Raw genomic sequence first — 17,435 nt, 5'->3', positions numbered from 1 at the left:
GTGGCAGCATCATGTTGTGGGGGTGCTTTGCTGCAGGAGGGACTGGTGCAACTCACAAAATAGATGGCATCATGAGGAAGGACAAGTATGTGGATATATTGAAGCAGCATCTCAAGACATCAGTCAGAAAGTTAAAGCTTGGTCGCAAATGGGTCTTCCAAATGGACAATGACCCCAAGCATACTTCCAAAGTTGTGGCAAAATGGCTTAAGGACAACAAAGTCAAGGTATTGGAGTGGCCATCACAAAGCCCTGACCTCAATCCTATAGAAAATGTGTGGCCAGAACTGAACAAGTGTGTGCGAGCAAGGAGGCCTACAAACCTGACTAAGTTACACCAGCTCTGTCAGGAGGAATGGGCCAAAATTCACCCAACTTATTGTGGGAAGCTTGTGGAAGGCTACCTGAAAATGTTGACCCAAGTTCAACAAGGGTTAAATGTCAGGAATTGTGAAAAACTGAGTTTAAATGTATTTGGCTAAGGTGTATGTAAACTTCCGACTTCAACTGTATAGATACACAGTTGAAGTTGGAAGTTTACATACGCCTTAACCAGATTTTAATGTATTTGGCTTTCACAATTGCTGACATTATAAGTGAATGAATCTGTTTGTAAACAATTGTTGGAAAAATTACTTGTGTCATCAACAAAGTAGACGTCTTAACCGACTTGCCAAAACTATAGCTTGTTAACAAGAAATGTGTGGAGTGGTTGAAAAACGAGTTGTTTAATGACTTCAACCTAAGTGTATGTAAACTTCTGACTTCAACTGTATATTTTTTCATTGCAGGAGGGATAGCATACACAGATGTTTTAGCTTTCCAGCCTTCTTCAATGTGTAGGTACAACTCTTTAATTCAAAACAACATTTACAGGGAACACAGGTGAACAACCGATGACCAGCAGCTGCTTCTAATCAGGGTTGCCACTCAACTGCCAATAAGGGGTGTGGCTTCTGGTCTACCTGTATACATATTGATGATTTTAGAAGGCAGGATAATTATCATTTAAATTGTTTCACTGTCCAGATCTGTCTACACATGTAAGATATCCAGACAACGCGTGCACGACTACCTCCGGATGTGGTCAGGAAGATCTGACCACAATCAGATCACAATGCATCTTTTAATCCTCTACACCGGTCTAAAAATGTGGCCACAATCAGAATGTGGACAAGATCAAGACAAAGGACATGTTAGGACCAGGTATAAATGGGGCTTTAAACTTCTTTGGATAAACAAAGCAAATGGGTGAGCTGCTGAGTCGTGATGACTTATCGGGTAACTGTGGGCTGGAGAGAGGAGGAGGAGATAAAGGGAGGACAGGGAAGAGGGATACAATATTTGAGTGCCGCCGACACCACCTAAGAAGTATGTGAACTACTGTGGCTACTTCTGTGGCAGTCGGGAGCTCTGGAGGACAAGTCTCTTCATGTTGAGACAGAGAAAGAAACAGAAGGAAAGAAAGATTGCGGTAACTAGCCAGACTGGGGGAGAGGAGAGGATTACTGGGAAAGTGGAAATTTACAGCACCTGACCGGCTGCCAAATGGTAGTCTACTAACACACACACACACATACATTATCCACTGCCATTGAATATAGCCAACAGAACACAATATACAGACACATACATTCATGCTACACACACACATATCTTAACTGCTGCTACCAGACTCTTATAATGCTCAGTTTATACACTGCCCCCATCCTCCCCTTCCCCAATACACGTGTAAATATTGGACTATAAGTTGTGCCTTCCTGTATTATATTTATGCTAAAATGTTTATTCTATTCTACTGAGCCATTTACTTTATGTTCATATTCTTATCTTTTATTATTTCTTATTGTTGTTGCATTCTTGAGAAGGATCCTTCACATAAGTACTTTGTTGGATGACGTATACCATGCGTACCCTGTACATACGGCTAATAAAACTTGGGCACATAACACACACACACAGTTTACTAACATGTTGCTGAATAACTGATATCACATCCCTTTAACTAGTTTTAGTTTCATTTACTTTGTATTGACTGCAAAGTGTACACACACATGCGCACAAACACACGCACACACCTCTTGCATCAGCGACCAGCCGCGAGACAGCAAGAGAGAGGGGAGGGAGGGTGTCAGTATTCATCAACAGTGGACTAAGACCCTGTGAAAAGACCGGCTCCTGTTGCTAAGCGCCAGATGATCAGGCTGTCTTGCCAAGTAGAGACCACAATGAAGACTCAGTGGCGCGAGAGAGAACACCCCTCTAAAACTTCATCAGGACTTAACAGAGTGGGAATTTAGAAACACACGCACGCATGCACCCACTCACTCTCTCTCAGCAGTTCTCTCTCATTCACTCACTCCGTCTACCCTGTTCTCTCCCTCCGGTTTAGCTTTCTCAGAAGTCAGCAGAGATGTTTCAGTTATATCAGCAACTAACGTGGCAGAGCAAAGACAGACAACAATAAGGCTTTTCACAATTGATTTGCCTTCTATTCTCAAACTCTCAAGTCAAGGACATTTACACAGGAAAGGCTACCCTGCAGGATCATTCACTCACACACTGCTAACAAAGACAGCAAACCACTCCACCCAAACATTACACACTTGCACTACACTTCACACTACCCCCTCCAAAACACATACACACCACACCACACAAAGATGTAACTAAAGGAGTGAAGACAAAAGAAAATGAAGTGTCGCTCACCAAGTAGTATCACAGCAAAGGAGTGTGTGGTCTGTCGGGTGTGTGCGCGTAAGCTGGATGAAAGGCTGACTAGGGAGAGGAGTTCCCTGCTGTTCCATAGTGCTGGCTGTAGGTCAGGTCATGTGACTCAGCAGCCACCCAGCATAGTTCAACAGGGGCATGTAGAAGCGGGTAGAACCCTGCCTACTTCTCCCTCTTTCTGTTTACTTTGTTCAGGTCCTCTCTCTCGTACCTTTTCTCTCTTCAGGAATATTTACCTCAAATCTCTGCCCCTCTCTCTTTTCACATTTTCCCCCACACTCTGTCCATGTCTCTTTCTAATTCGCTTTCTCTCGGTCAAACTACTTTTCTTCACTATTTACCTTCCCTTTTCTCCCTTTCGCTCACTACTTACATTCGTCAGTTAAACAGCCTGTCAGCCTTTTAATCTACGCCTCCGCTGGTTGCTTACCTGTGTAGTAGTTGATCTATGTGCATGGGTCTACACATGCATATTACGTGTGTGTGTGTGCGTGCACAAGTGTGTGTACCTTAGCAGGCGTTAACCATGCGCTCCATTCTTGAGCAGTACAGTCAGCAACAAGGACTTAAGGCTCGCACATATCGCGCTGAATGTGGATCTAGCGTTCACCTGCCGATCGTTCAGCACGCTGTCTTTTAGGGACCACCTGCTGTAGACGTCTGAGAGCCAACATTTTTCACGCGTCCATTTGTAAAATCGGTGGGCACTCAGTTCGCAAATTACGTTCAGAGTTGCTAAGAACTCTCGGGCCAGCTAACGCTATTGGTGTGTGAATGCGACAGGTAGCCTAGCGGTTAAGAGCTTGGGGCCAATAACCGTAAGGTTGGTGGTTCGAATCCCCGAGCCGACGAGGTGAAAAATCTGTTGATGTGCCCTTGAGCAAGGCACTTAACCATAATTAAGCATTTCCCAAACTCAGTCCTGGGGACCCCAAGGAGTGTACATTTACTTTTTTACCCTAGCACTACACAGCTGAACTAAATGTGCACCACTTGGGGTTCACAGGACCAAGTTTGGGAAACCCTCCCCTAATTTCTCCTGTAAGTCACTCTGGATAAGAGTGTCTGCTAAAAGACTAAAATGTCAAAGTAAAAATTGTGCCCATACTGTATCCATCGAAAATATTTGCACTACCCCCACCCGCAAACTCATTTTAAAGTGAACCTGAATGTCAAAGGTCAAACCTGAGGTCAAAGGTCAGTCTTTAAAACGTTGGTAGTGGCCCCCTGCAGGGATCTATAGGGACTCTGAGAACCTCAGGACATCCCATGGCTAATCTGTTCTCACTATAATTTTGAGTAGTATTTACTCAGTAGTTCCCCACTATAATTATGTCACACACACACACACCCTTCACACACACACACACACCCTTCACACACACACACACACACACACACACACACACACACACACACACACACACACACACACACACACACACACACACCCTTCACACACACAAACTGTTCCGTTCAGGTGGGTGCTAAATTCAGTTGAAGTCGGAAGTTTACATAAAAAAGTTAATGACTCCAACCTAAGTGTTTTAACCACTCCACAAATTTCTTGTTAACAAACTATAGTTTTGGAAAGTCGGTTAGGACATCTACTTTGTGCATGAAAAGTAATTTTTGCAACAATTGTTTACAGACCGATTATTTCACTTATCATTCACTCTATCACAATTCCAGTGGGTCAGAAGTTAACATACAGTAAGTTGACTGTGCCTTTAAAACCTCTTACATCTAGATGTTCCGCTAGCGGAACGCCTTGCCAATATCCAATGATAGAACGTGGCGCGAATTACAAACACCTCAAAAATCCCAAAACTTCAATTTTTCAAACATATGACTATTTTACACAATTTTAAAAGACAAGACTCTCCTTTATCTAACCACATTGTCCGATTTCAAAAAGGCTTTACAACGAAAGCAAAACATTAGATTATGTCAGGAGAGTACCGAACCAGAAATAATCACACACCCATTTTTCAAGCTAGCATATAATGTCACAAAAACCAAAACCACAGCTAAATGCAGCACTAACCTTTGATGACCTTCATCAGATGACACTCCTAGGACATTATGTTATACAATACATGCATGTTTTGTTCAATCAAGTTCATATTTATATCAAAAACCAGATTTTTACATTAGCATGTGACGTTCAGAACTAGCATACCCACCGAAAACTTCCGGTGAATTTACTAAATTACTCACGATAAACGTTCACAAAAAACATAATTATTTTAACAATTATAGATACAGAACTCCTTTATGCAATCGCAGTGTCCGATTTTAAAATAGCTTTTCGGTGAAAGCACATTTTGCAATATTCTGAGTAGATAGCCCGGCCATCATGGCTAGCTATTTTGACACCCACCAAGTTTGGCACTCACCAAACTCAGATTTACTATAAGAAAAATTGGATTACCTTTGCTGTTCTTCATCAGAATGCACTCCCAGGTCTTCTACTTCAACACCCAATGTTGTTTTGGTTCCAAATAATCCATAGTTATATCCAAATAGCTGCGTTTTGTTTTTGCGTTCAAGACACTATCCGAAGGGTGACGCGCATGCGCATATCGTGACAAAAAAATTCCAAATATTCCATTACCGTACTTCGAAGCATGTCAAACGCTGTTTAAAATACATTTTTATGCGATTTTTCTCGTAAAATAGCAATAATATTCCGACCGGGAGACCTTGTTTTCGTTCAAACACTGAAAATAGAAAATTGAGTTTTCACATGCACGCGCGCACCAGTGTCATTGTTCTCAGAACGACCACTTTCCAAAACCCCTACTGTTATTCGCCCAGGGACTGCAGAGTCATCATTCCCCGTTCTGGCGCCTTCTGAGAGCCTATGGGAGCCTTAGAAAATGTCACGTTACAGCAGAGATCCTCTATTTTCGATAAAGAGGCTATAGAAGGACAAGAAATGGTCAGACAGGGTACTTCCCATATAGAATCTTAGGTTTTGGCCTGCCATATGAGTTCTGTTGTACTCACAGACACCATTCAAACAGTTTTAGAAACTTTAGGGTGTTTTCTATCAAAATGAAATAATTATATGCATATTCTAGTTTCTGGGCAGGAGTAATAACTAGATTAAATCAGGTACGTTTTTATCCGGCCGTGAAAATACTGCCCCCTATCCTAAACAGGTTAATCAGCTTGGAAAATGCCAGAAAATGATGTCATGGCTTTAGAAGCTTCTGATTGGCTAATTGACATCATTTGAGTCAATTGGAGGTGTGCCTGTGGATGTATTTCAAGGCCTACCTTCAAACTCAGTGCCTCTCTTTGCTTGACATCATGGGAAAATGTAAATAAATCAGCCAAGACCTCAGAAAAAAATGTGTAGACCTCCACAAGTCTGGTTCATCCTTGGGAGAAATTTCCAAACGCCTGAAGGTACCACGTTCATCTGTACAAACAATAGTACACAAGTATAAACACCATGGGACCATGCAGCCGTCATACTGCTCAGGAAGGAGATGTGTCCGGTGTCCTAGAGATGAACATACTTTGGTGCGAAAAGTGGAAATCAATCCCAGAACAACAGCATAGGACATTGTGAAGATGCTGGAGGAAACAGGTACAAAAGTATCTACATCCACAGTAAAACGAGTCCTATATCGACATAACCTGAAAGGACGCTCAGCATGGAAGAAGCCACTGCTCCAAAACCGCTATAAAAAAGACAGACTACGGTTTGCAACTGCACATGGGGACAAAGATTGTACTTTTTGGAGAAATGTCCTCAAGTCTGAACTGTTTGGTCATAATGACCATCGTTATGTTTGGAGGAAAAAGGGGGAGGCTTGCAAGCCGAAGAACACCATCCCGACCTTGAACCACAGGGGTGGCAGCATCATGTTGTGGGGGTGCTTTGCTGCAGGATGGACTGGTGCAATTCACAAAATAGATGGCATCATGAGGAAGCAAAATTATGTGGATATATTGAAGCAACATCTCAAGACATCAGTCAGGAAGTTAAAGCTTGGTCGCAAATGGGTCTTCCAAATGGACAATGACCCCAAGCATACTTCCAAAGTTGTGGCAAAATGGCTTAAGGACAACAAAGTCAAGGTATTGGAGTGGCCATCGCAAAGCCCTGACCTCAATCCTATAGAAAATTTGTGGGCAGAACTGAAAAAGTGTGTGCGAGCAAGGAGGCCTACAAACCTGACTCAGTTACACCAGCTCTGTCAAGAGGAATGGGCCAAAATTCACCCAACTTATTGTGGGAAGCTTGTGGAAGGCTACCCAAAACGTTTTACCCAAGTTAAACAATTTAAAGGCAATGCTACCAAATACTAATTGAGTGTATGTAAACTTCTGAGCCACTGGGAATGTGATGAAATAAATAAAAGCTGAAATAAATCATTCTCTCTACTATTTCACATTCTTAAAATAAAGTGGTGATCCTAACTGACTTAAGACAGGGAATTTTTTACTAGGATTAAATGTCAGGAATTGTGAAAAACTGAGTTTAAATGTATTTGGCTAAGGTGTATGTACATTTCCGACTTCAACTGTATACTGACTGTTGCATAGACATGTCATGAATAGAACTGACATGATTCCTTAACTCTACATGTCAAGAGAGGCATGTCTGTTCTGCTCAATATATTTCTGAACGTTCCACAGTGCGGTGCCTCACTGAATGTGTGACAGACAGAGGTGCCAAACCAAAACGAGTGGCACTGAGGTAGGGGCCGAGCTCTAGTCAAAAGGAAGCGTTAGGTTAGGTGTTTATTACAGCACAGAGAACATTTGCCATCACACACAATGAGAGACCGTTCTGATTGTTGCACTGATATATAGCTTTTTGCCATTCTCAGTGCAGGAGGTACACGTAGGAGGTACACGTAGCCCTGAAATCCTTAAATTAGAGAAAGCCTGCAGGTCCTGATCTTTTGGATCCCTGCTTTTTAAATCTGGCAGCTGGTTTCATAGCTGAACCACTTACATATCTGTTCAATCTAACCTACCACTTTTAAAAAGGGGGAGATCCAACTCTTTAAATAATTATAGTCCAATCTCAAAGCTGTCACCCCTGGTGAAAATACTTGAAACCCTTGTGAGTGAACAGCTAAAAGAGTTTTTATACACTAACTCTATTTTATCAATGTACCAATCGGGCTTCAGGAAGAAGCATAGCACAATTACAGCAGCCATGAAGGTTTTAAATGATATCACTGAAGCCCTTGACAAAAAACAGCACTGTGTCTAACTTTTTATTGATCTCTCTAAGGCTTTTGATACAGTTGATCATGCTATACTGAGGCAGAGATTGTCGAGTGTAGGTCTTTCGGCGCATGCAGTTGCATGGTTTGCTAACTGTCTGTCTGATAGAACTCAGTGCACTCAATTTGATGGGCTCATGTCTGTTAAATGTTCTGTCTGTAATGGTGTGCCCCAGGGCTCTGTACTTGGTCCCCTCGTATTCACTATTTACATAATAATTTAGACAAAAATTTGCAAAATGCGCAACTTCACTTTTATGCTGATGATACTGTTATTTATTGTTGTGCCTCGTCTCTCACAAAAGCTTTCCAGAACTTGCAAACTGCTTTTTATACTGTCCAACATACCTTGTGTCAATTGAAGCTTATACTCAATACTGACAAAACTAAAGTAATGGTGTTTTCTAAAGAAAGAAATAGACCTCTGAACCTTTCACCTATTACTGCCTGTCAGGGCAATGAGATTGAGACTGTAACCTCATAAATATCTTGGAATTTTAATTGATGATGGCCTCTCTTTAAATTGCATATTCAACAACTTACAACAAAATTGAAGCTGAAGTTGGGATTTTATTTTAGGAATAAGACCTGTTTTTCTTTTGAAGCCAGGAGGAGGCTAGTATCAGCTACATGTATGCCTTTACTAGACTATGGGGATATTTTATATATGAACGCTTCCGCTCAGTGTTTAAGATCAATTGACACCCTTTACCATGGCACATTGAGATTTATATTAAACTGCAAAACCCTTACGCACCACTGCACTTTATATACCAGGGTTGGCTGGCCTTCTCTAGTCACTCGTAGGCTCAGTCACTGGTGTACTTTTATTTACAAAGCCATTTTGGGTTAAATACCACTTTATTTGGGCATTTGTATTGTTCAGAAATGTGATGGGTACTCTCTTCGTTCGCAGGACTTTATCCTGCTAACTATTCCAAATGTCCGAACTGAATTTGGTAAAAGGGCTTTTATGTACTCCGCGACATCGGCTTGGAATGCCTTACAAAATACTTGGTGCTTTTAAAATCACTGATGAAGGATTTTGAGGCTGATTCCCTTACCGGTCAATGTTTTTAATTTGCTGTTTTATGATTTTGTTATACTCTTGTGAATTCTATTGTTCTTACTGGATTACTTGTAGTATTTCATGTTGTCTGTCTGTAATTGTGTAATGACTTGGTGCTGCCTATCTTGGCCAGGACGCTCTTGAAAATGAGATTTCAAATCTCAATGTGCCCTTCCTGGTTAAATAAAATAGAATTCGTGCTCTAGGGAAAAGGTAATTACAGGGGAGGGGTGGAAGATTCGGTGTAACGGGACAACCTATATTTTCATGTTGGAACTCGCCCCAAACCATTGTAGTAGTGAGTAAGTGATTGAGTAAGTGTGAGCCAGACTGTGCATCTCTATTCTCCTCTACTATGTCTCTCCCTGTTAAGGCTGCCTTCCTAGCTGAACTGACAAGCACAGCTGAACACACACACAGTACATCATTCATTGACACACACACACACACAAACTTCTGCCCCGAACCTCACACATCTGTCAGAGGATCATTACTAGTGTAGCGCGTTTTGGAATGACAGAGATACACACACACACACACACACACACACACACACACACACACACACACACACCTCTCCCACTGTCCAATTTCCACCATAAACATAGGGTTAATTTCCACCCTTCCCTCCAAAACAACAGAAGTTCTGTCACAACCCCTCATTAAGAAAGAAGAAGCAGCCATTTCAACGCTTCCTTCCCCTCTTGCTGGGAATGTGTGTGTGTGTGTGTGTGTGTCTTTCCCTTGTCTCGAATACTAGGACTAGGTTACTCCAGAGAAGAGACAGAAGATAAGGCAGTCTGTCCCATATAATATAGAACGTCTCAGTCAACATTGAAGTTGTATCTCAATAATCAAAAGTGTTTTTCTCTCCTCATCTCAGTCTATAAAAAGGAAAGGAGACCATGAGAGGAGACTATTGAGACGCAGCCAGCCAGCCCCACGTTGGGGGTCTCTAGTACTCCAGACGGGTATACACAATAATCATATCAACAGTCAAATCCACTTCCTGTTAACACTACTGCTTAGTTATGGAAGGATTAATGAAAGAGAGAGAGAGAAAAAGGGAGTGATAGAGGGGGACCGGGAAGAGAAAATGAGCATATCATGAAAAAGAGAGCGAAAGAGGATGAGTGAGAGAAAGATTGAATACTTAGTGGCTTCAGAAAGTATGCATACCCCTTGACTTATTCCACATTTTGTTGTTACAGCCTTGAATTCAAAATGTATTAAGTATCTCTCACCAATCTACACACAATAACCCATATTGACAAAGTGAAAACATGTATTATTTTTGTGTGCAAATTTATTGAAAATTAAATACATAAATATCTAATTTACATAAGTATTCACACTCCTGAGTCAATACATGTTAGAATCACACTTGGCAGTGATTACAGCTGTGAGTCTTTCTGGGTAAGTCTAAGAGCTTTGTACACCTGGATGGTACAATATTTGCACATTATTCTTTCTAAAATTCTTCAACCTCTGTCAAGTTGGTTGTTGATCATTGCGAGACAGCCATTTTGAAGGCATGCCATAGATTTTCAAGCCGATTTAAGTCAAAACTGTAACTAGGCCACCCAAGAACATCTTGGTAAGCAAGTCCAGTGTAGATTTGGCCTTGTTTTTTTACACTATTGTCCTGCTGAAATGGGAATTTGTCTCCCAGTGTCTGTTGGAAAGCAGACTGAATCAGGTATTCCTCTAGGATTTTGCCTGTGCTTAGTGTTATTCCGTTTATTTTTATCCTAAAAAACTCCCTAGTCCACCCCAATGACAAGGATACCCATAAAATGCCACCACCATGCTTGAAAATATGAAAAAGTGGTACTCAGTGATGTGTTGGATTTGCCCCCAAAATAATGCTTTGTATTCAGGACATTAAGTTAATTTCTTTGCCACATTTGTTTCAGTTTTACTTCAGCGTCTTACTGCAAAAATGGATACATGTTTTGGAATATTTTTATTCTGTACATGGTTCCTTCTTTTCACTCTGTCATTTAGGTTAGTATTGTGGAGTAACTACAATGTTGTTGATCTATCCTCAGTTTTCTCCTACTACAACTCTGTTTTAAAATCACCATTGGCCTCATACAAGCCCTTTCCAAACAATGCAGAGTTAAAAAGTAAGAAAAATATAAAATAAATAGCAAATATTGCTCGGCTCTCCATTTCCTGTAGTCCACAATCAGCTCCTTTGTCTTGCTGACGTTAAGGGAGAGGTTGTTGTCCTGGCACGATATTGCCAGGTCTCTGACCTCCTGCCTGTAGGCTGTCTCATTGTAGTCTGTGATCAGGGAGTACAGGAGAGGACTAAGCACACACCCCTCAGGGGCCCCCTGAGTTGAGGGTCAGCGTGGCAGATATGCTGTTGCCTACCCTTACCAGCTGGGGGCGGCCTGTCAGGAAGTCCAGGATCTAGTTGCATTCAATTAACAGCATTCTCTGTGTGTGTGTGTGTGTGAGTGAGAGACCGGCTCTGAGGACAAGCCCATTTATCTCATCAAGAGAAATATTCAACTCGCCAAGACTCTGTCCCCTCTAACCCTGTCTCTATGGAAACTTGCACATGTGTGTGTGTGTGTGTCCTATCAGCCTGAGATTTCTCCCTTAGTCTCTCTCTTTTCTGTTGAAATATGCAGGGAAACAGCAACAACAGACCACATCCCTAAACACACAGAACATTTCCTCAAACACTATTCCTATCGGTTCCAACGCATGCTTTACTTCACTTTTCTGTTTGACTTGCTGTAGCAAATCAATTCAACATGGATAGAAAAACATTTATATCTAAAGGCAGCTTCTCTCTGTCCCACCCAGTATAAGTCATGTCCTCCTCATCCCTACCAAACTCCCTTCTAAGCCCCCTCATCCTCAGGGAGCAGGCCGCTGGACTCTGCTCTCATCTAAATTCCTTCCCCTCTCCTTACCTCTTCTCCCCCTTCATCTTCTCTGTTTCTGATGGAGGGAGTGGCTGAAAGCAATTGAGTTGAGTCACAGACAGGGAGAGAGTCAGAGGAAGGAGTGGTCTTGTAAGCGCAATGTGTGTGTGTGTGTGTGTGTGCGCCTTATCTAATCATTTAAGTAGGCAGCAATCTATGACTACCACAGCCCACTTCCTTTCTGTAGCACACCTGAGGGGCTTAGAGACCAAGTACTCTTTCCCAATAACTAACTACTTCCCAACAAACCATACACACAATGACTGTGTGTGTGTATGTGTACTCACTGGGTGACTGGGGTCGGGATGACGACTCATTGTGCCGTTCCTCTGCGTTTAGGGAGGGAAGATCACAAGATGACGCCCCCATGCTCACAGAGCTCTTCCCTGATTGTGTGGTCCAGACTGAGCCTGGTTCTGATTGGGTCCAGCTGCTCTCTGAGGGCGGGACGGCGCTCCAGAAACTGGCTGTGGAACAGACACTGTGTCTAGAAGTACCTGACAAAGAGGCAGAGACACATGGTTACACACACACACTATCAGAAACACGCAAACACTAAACTTCTTTTTTTTAAACCACATAAGTCAATTAATGTATACGAGAGTCATTCAACCCCCTTTGCTGTTGAGAGGGCCATGGGAGGGCCATGCATTTATCTGTACTTACTGAACCTACAATAATAATAACTCAATCTACCAGCATGCCTTATAAATACGGATTCATATAAAGGAGATTTCTCATAACAGAAAAACATTGTCTGCTTGTTTAGTCAATTTCAAAATGTAAGAAAAGTACATGTCTAAAGATGACCTTTCAACACTGCCTGCTCCCGAGCCTTCGCACTACTTAGACAAACATAATATTGTAGGGCTTCCCTTATGCCCCATTTATGACGGTGCTAGCTGCCACGAGTGAGTGCTAGCTAGCTACCGACCGGAACATTGAGCTAGCCAAGACCAACAACACAAACAGACTATACAGCTAATGTCTTACCTGTGATGAAATGTTTTCCACACACATAGCTACGTGTAGCGTACTTGGACACCGGTTCCCCACATTTCACACGCCGAGTAGCCTGAAGCCACTAGGGCTCTTCTTCCAGGCCCCATTTCCCTACGTGGAAGCATTGCGAACCGTAGATTGGGATTTTTGACCAGGTTATATCATAAGAGGGGCATCCCTTCTTATGACGTAAATATCGACTTGGAGTATGGAACGATTCTATAATGAACAAAAATATAAACGCAATATGTAAAGTGTTGGTCCCACGTTTCATGAGCTGAAATAAAAGATCCCAGAAATGTTCCATATGCACAAAAAGCGTATTTCTCTCAAATGTTGTGCACAATTTGTTTACATCCCTGTTAGTGAGCATTTCTCCTTTGCCAAGATAATCCATCCACCTGACAGGTGTGGCATATCAAGTCTTGAGGGGCCGTGCAATTGACATGCTGACTGCAGGAATGTTCACCAGAGCTGTTGCCAGAGAAATTCATTGAAATTTCTTGACCATAAGCTGCCTACAACGTCCTTTTAGAGAATTTGGCAGTACGTCCAACCGGACTGACAATCGCAAACCAAGTGTAACCACGCCAGCCCAGGACCTCCACATCCAGCTTCTTCACCGGCGTGATCATCTGAGACCAGCCCCCCGGACAACTGTGGGTTTGCACAACCAAGGAATGTCTGCACAACTGTCAAAAACCGTCTCAGGGAAGCTCATCTGCGAACTCGTCAACTTCACCAGGGTCATGACCGGACTGTAGTTTGCCGTCATAACTGACTTCAGTGGGCAAATGCTCACCTTCGCTGGCCACTGGCACACTGGAGAAGTGTGCTCTTCACGGATGAATGTCAGGTTTCAACAGTACCGACTAGACGGCATGCATGGCGTCTTGTGGGCGCGCGGATTGCTGATGTCAACGTTGTGAACAGAGTGCCCCATGTTGGCGGTGGGGTTATGGTATGGGCAGGCATAAGCTAGGGACAACGAACACAATTGCATTTTATCAATGGCATATTGAATGCACACACATACCGTAACGACATCCTGAGGCCCATTGTCGTGCCATTCATCCGCCGCCATCACCTCACGTATCAGCATGATAATGCACAGCCTCATGTTGCAAGCAGAGGTACACAATTCCTGGAAGCTGAAAATGTCTCAGTTCTTCCATGGCCTGTATACTCACCAGACATGTCACCCATTGAGCAATTGTGGGAAGCTCTGGATCGACATGTGCGACAGCGTGTTCCAGTTCCCATCAATATCCAGCAACTTCACACAGACATTAAAGAGGAGTGGGACAACATTCCACAGGCAATAATCAACAGCCTGATCAACCCTATGCGAAGGAGATGTGTTGCACTGCATGAGGCAAATGGTGGTCACACCAGACACTGACTGGTTTTCTGACCCACGCCCCTATTTTTGTTTTTTTAAGGTATCTGTGACCAACAGATGCATATCTGTATTCCCAGTCATGTGAAATCCATATATTAGGGCCTAATGAATTTATTTCAATTGACTGAGTTCCTGAACTGTAAATCTGTAAAATCTTTGAAATTGTTGCGTGTTGCGTTTATATTTTTGTTCAGTGTAGAAGGGTGAGTGTACTGAATGTATAAATGCTTTCCATGTGCGAACACACACAAGAGACACCCACATTAAACCAACCCCCAAGACGGCGCTCATTTGGCTTCAGTCATAGCCGCTGCATTAGGTAATGACCAAGCCCCCATGAAAATGTTCAGACCTCCATTAACACAGTTTTTGTTGGCGTTTCCTTTATTTTGGAAGTTACATGTAGTTAGCTAGTGTTCTAATGACTCAATGGGAGTATCTACTGTTAGTTTGTTAACCAAGACTTTTACAAATGAGTATGGGGCATAGATACCCCCAATACCAATGACGATTGTCTGCTAGTTTAAATGCAGTTTTGGTCATCAAGAATGACTTCCATAAACAACCACACAAAAAAAAGAAACTTTGGTGAAAATGTTAAATGTTTTGTTGGAATTACGATTCTGTGATTTTTAACGTTGGTCGTGTACACTATACAAAAATACATGTTTTTCAATTTTCTAAAGATGAAATATTTGAGATGTCAATTTCCCTGATTGACCCTTTCCTCCTCCCCCCCATGTGGGTATGTGTGGTACAATGGCTACTTTTCAGCCTTGGTGTGTGTTGGTGCTGACTGTGTCGTGTGTGTTAGTGCATCACTTCAGAGACCAGCAGAGAGAGCAACACATACTGTACACTCCTGGGTGGCAGCCATCGAGCAGGGTGCCATTACCCAGCATACTCTACTGCACTGAATAGACAACAGACGCCTATCTCGGTCTGTCGTTTTCAAGGGAGACGCCAGAGGTGAAGAGGAGGAGAGAGTAGAGGAGGGTGGAGAAGAAGGAAGGCAGCGATAAATACCAAGGAGTAGGACGAGTGAACACAGAGGGAGGTGGAGATGAAGGAGAGCGAAGAGGAGGGAGACATTCGTGTTAAGATGAAGATGACAGGGAGAAACAAAGCAAAAACAACAGAGGAGAAGACAACAGTGGAGGAGATCAAAGCATGGACGGAGAGAAGAGGGACGGTAGGGAAGAGGAAGAACAGAAGGAGAAATAGGAGGTGACCAAATCATCATGACAGGGGGAACCTGTGACCAAAAGTACGTGAGAGTCCCTTTCACAATGTACAGAATTCTACAGAGCTAGAAAAGCGCTAGTGAGTGAGTAATTACCTTTTACCTGCGGATTGGGCGAGGGCCAGGGCTTCTCTTCGAATAAGACCCATGCGTTCTGCTGAGGGGGTGGGGCTAACAGCTCAACACTGGAAGAGTTCTCAGAAGGGGCGGGGCTAGGCCTCTGCAAGCTGCTGTCCACATCTAATGTGTCACACACACACACACACACACACACACACACACACAGACACACACACACAGAATGAACCAAGGGAATGTCTTTCTATGATAACATTTCTGCCCTATCCCTCGTTTAACCCTTTAAACTCATACCCGTATACGGGTTGAAAATGGCAGGTTTGGACACTGATAAGCACCTAAATTGGAATGTGGTGGCTGTACCAGTAGCATGCTATACATAATGTCAGAGCTCAGGGCCTCCGCTTCACAGCTCTGTATGGGTTTTGACTGACAGTCTTCTGAACTTGAGCAGCGCTCGTTACAAGAAGTTGCCCCCATCCTCCCGCTAATTGGGCAACTTTTGCAAATGTTTTGTCGTCTGATTGAGGGAAATGCTGTAACTTAAGAGGACTTGATGCATCTTGAAAGATGAGACATTGAGGATTACAAGAAATATTGTGTTGATGTCATACAAGCAAGCCAAACACCTGTGAGTCCAGGTAGAAAAATGTATGGATGTAGTTTATTCTTACATGTTCTATGTTTGAGCTGCTTTTGCAAGTAAATGTCACATTGAAAACATTATTGGCATTGTTGATTTCGATTTTCATAACAGAAAGCTTGGACTGATGGTTTGGTTAGCTAAACTAGCAAGTCTGTTTGTTTGGTTAGGAAGGCAACTTGTCCTATCTAGTAAACTTGCTAGCTACTTCAGTGGATGTTGAACACATTTCAACCAGCAAATTAGTTAAATTATAGCCATGGTATACAGTTCATTCGAAAAGTATTCAGAACCCTTGAGTTTTTCCACATTTTGTTACAGTCTTATACTAAAATTGATTATTTATTTTTTTCCCTCATCAACAACACCCCCATAATGAAAAAGCGAAAACAGATTTTATAGGATTTAAAAATAAATGTGAAATAAAAAAAACAGAAATACCTTATTTACATACGTTTTCAGACTCAAAATGAGACTCGAAAATTGACTTCAGATGCATCCTGTTTCCATTTCCAACCTCCTGGTTCCAACCCCTGCTTCATTGAGTCATAAAAGTGCATTGAATGGACTTCAGAGGAGGTGTCCACCTGGAGGCACCAGTTAGACCTCTCACTCAAACCCTTTAACACATTTGTCTCACGTTGCACCTACCCTACATTTTCCAATAATATTTTTATCGTGTTACTGAATGTCTCCAGAGTATTTTCAGATTTCTTATCAACAAAATTAGTCGAAAAGTACAGTCAATGTAAAATTCACAGAATATTCAAGATTCAATCTTTTGTCATGTGAGCTGTTGTGTCCTCACCTTTAGTCTAATCATTTTCCCATTATCTCCAAACAGTTCCCTTTTAATGGCTACCATGGTTATGCATATGCTTTTCATATTTGTTCTGTTAGAAACATTTCAATGTAGCCTTATCCATTTAGGCCAATTCCCACAAATGTAAAGGGTTAACTCACTCTAGCTTGCCCTTTCTGACTCCAGAGCTGAGTGGACAATAAAATTGTGAGAATGTACAGTAGCAGCATGGCGATAACACACACTAATGTTCCAAACCACACACA

General features: G+C 42.4%; 1 protein-coding gene across 4 annotated transcripts in view; it reads right to left on the bottom strand.

Annotated features, from left to right (window-relative positions):
• The window catches only part of ston2 (stonin 2), a 53,358-nt gene that overhangs the window by 26,401 nt on the left and 9,522 nt on the right, over nucleotides 1-17,435 (bottom strand). The window contains exons 3-4 of one of the 4 annotated variants that reach the window (XM_014196283.2): nucleotides 15,743-15,886; nucleotides 12,287-12,496 (exon numbers count right to left, since the gene is read on the bottom strand). In XM_014196283.2, coding sequence (XP_014051758.1) covers nucleotides 12,287-12,496; nucleotides 15,743-15,886 — 354 coding nt within the window. Of the gene's footprint in view, nucleotides 1-2,709; nucleotides 3,162-12,286; nucleotides 12,497-15,742; nucleotides 15,887-17,435 lie in introns of those variants that run through there. The other 3 variants (XM_045718446.1, XM_014196292.2, XM_014196311.2) reach the window with 3 other exon arrangements.

Source organism: Salmo salar, chromosome ssa01 (genome assembly GCF_905237065.1).
Source record: "Salmo salar chromosome ssa01, Ssal_v3.1, whole genome shotgun sequence".
Classification (NCBI taxonomy): domain Eukaryota; kingdom Metazoa; phylum Chordata; class Actinopteri; order Salmoniformes; family Salmonidae; genus Salmo; species Salmo salar.
The sequence above is the reverse complement of the archived record's forward strand: the minus strand, read 5'-3'. Positions and strand labels throughout refer to the sequence as shown.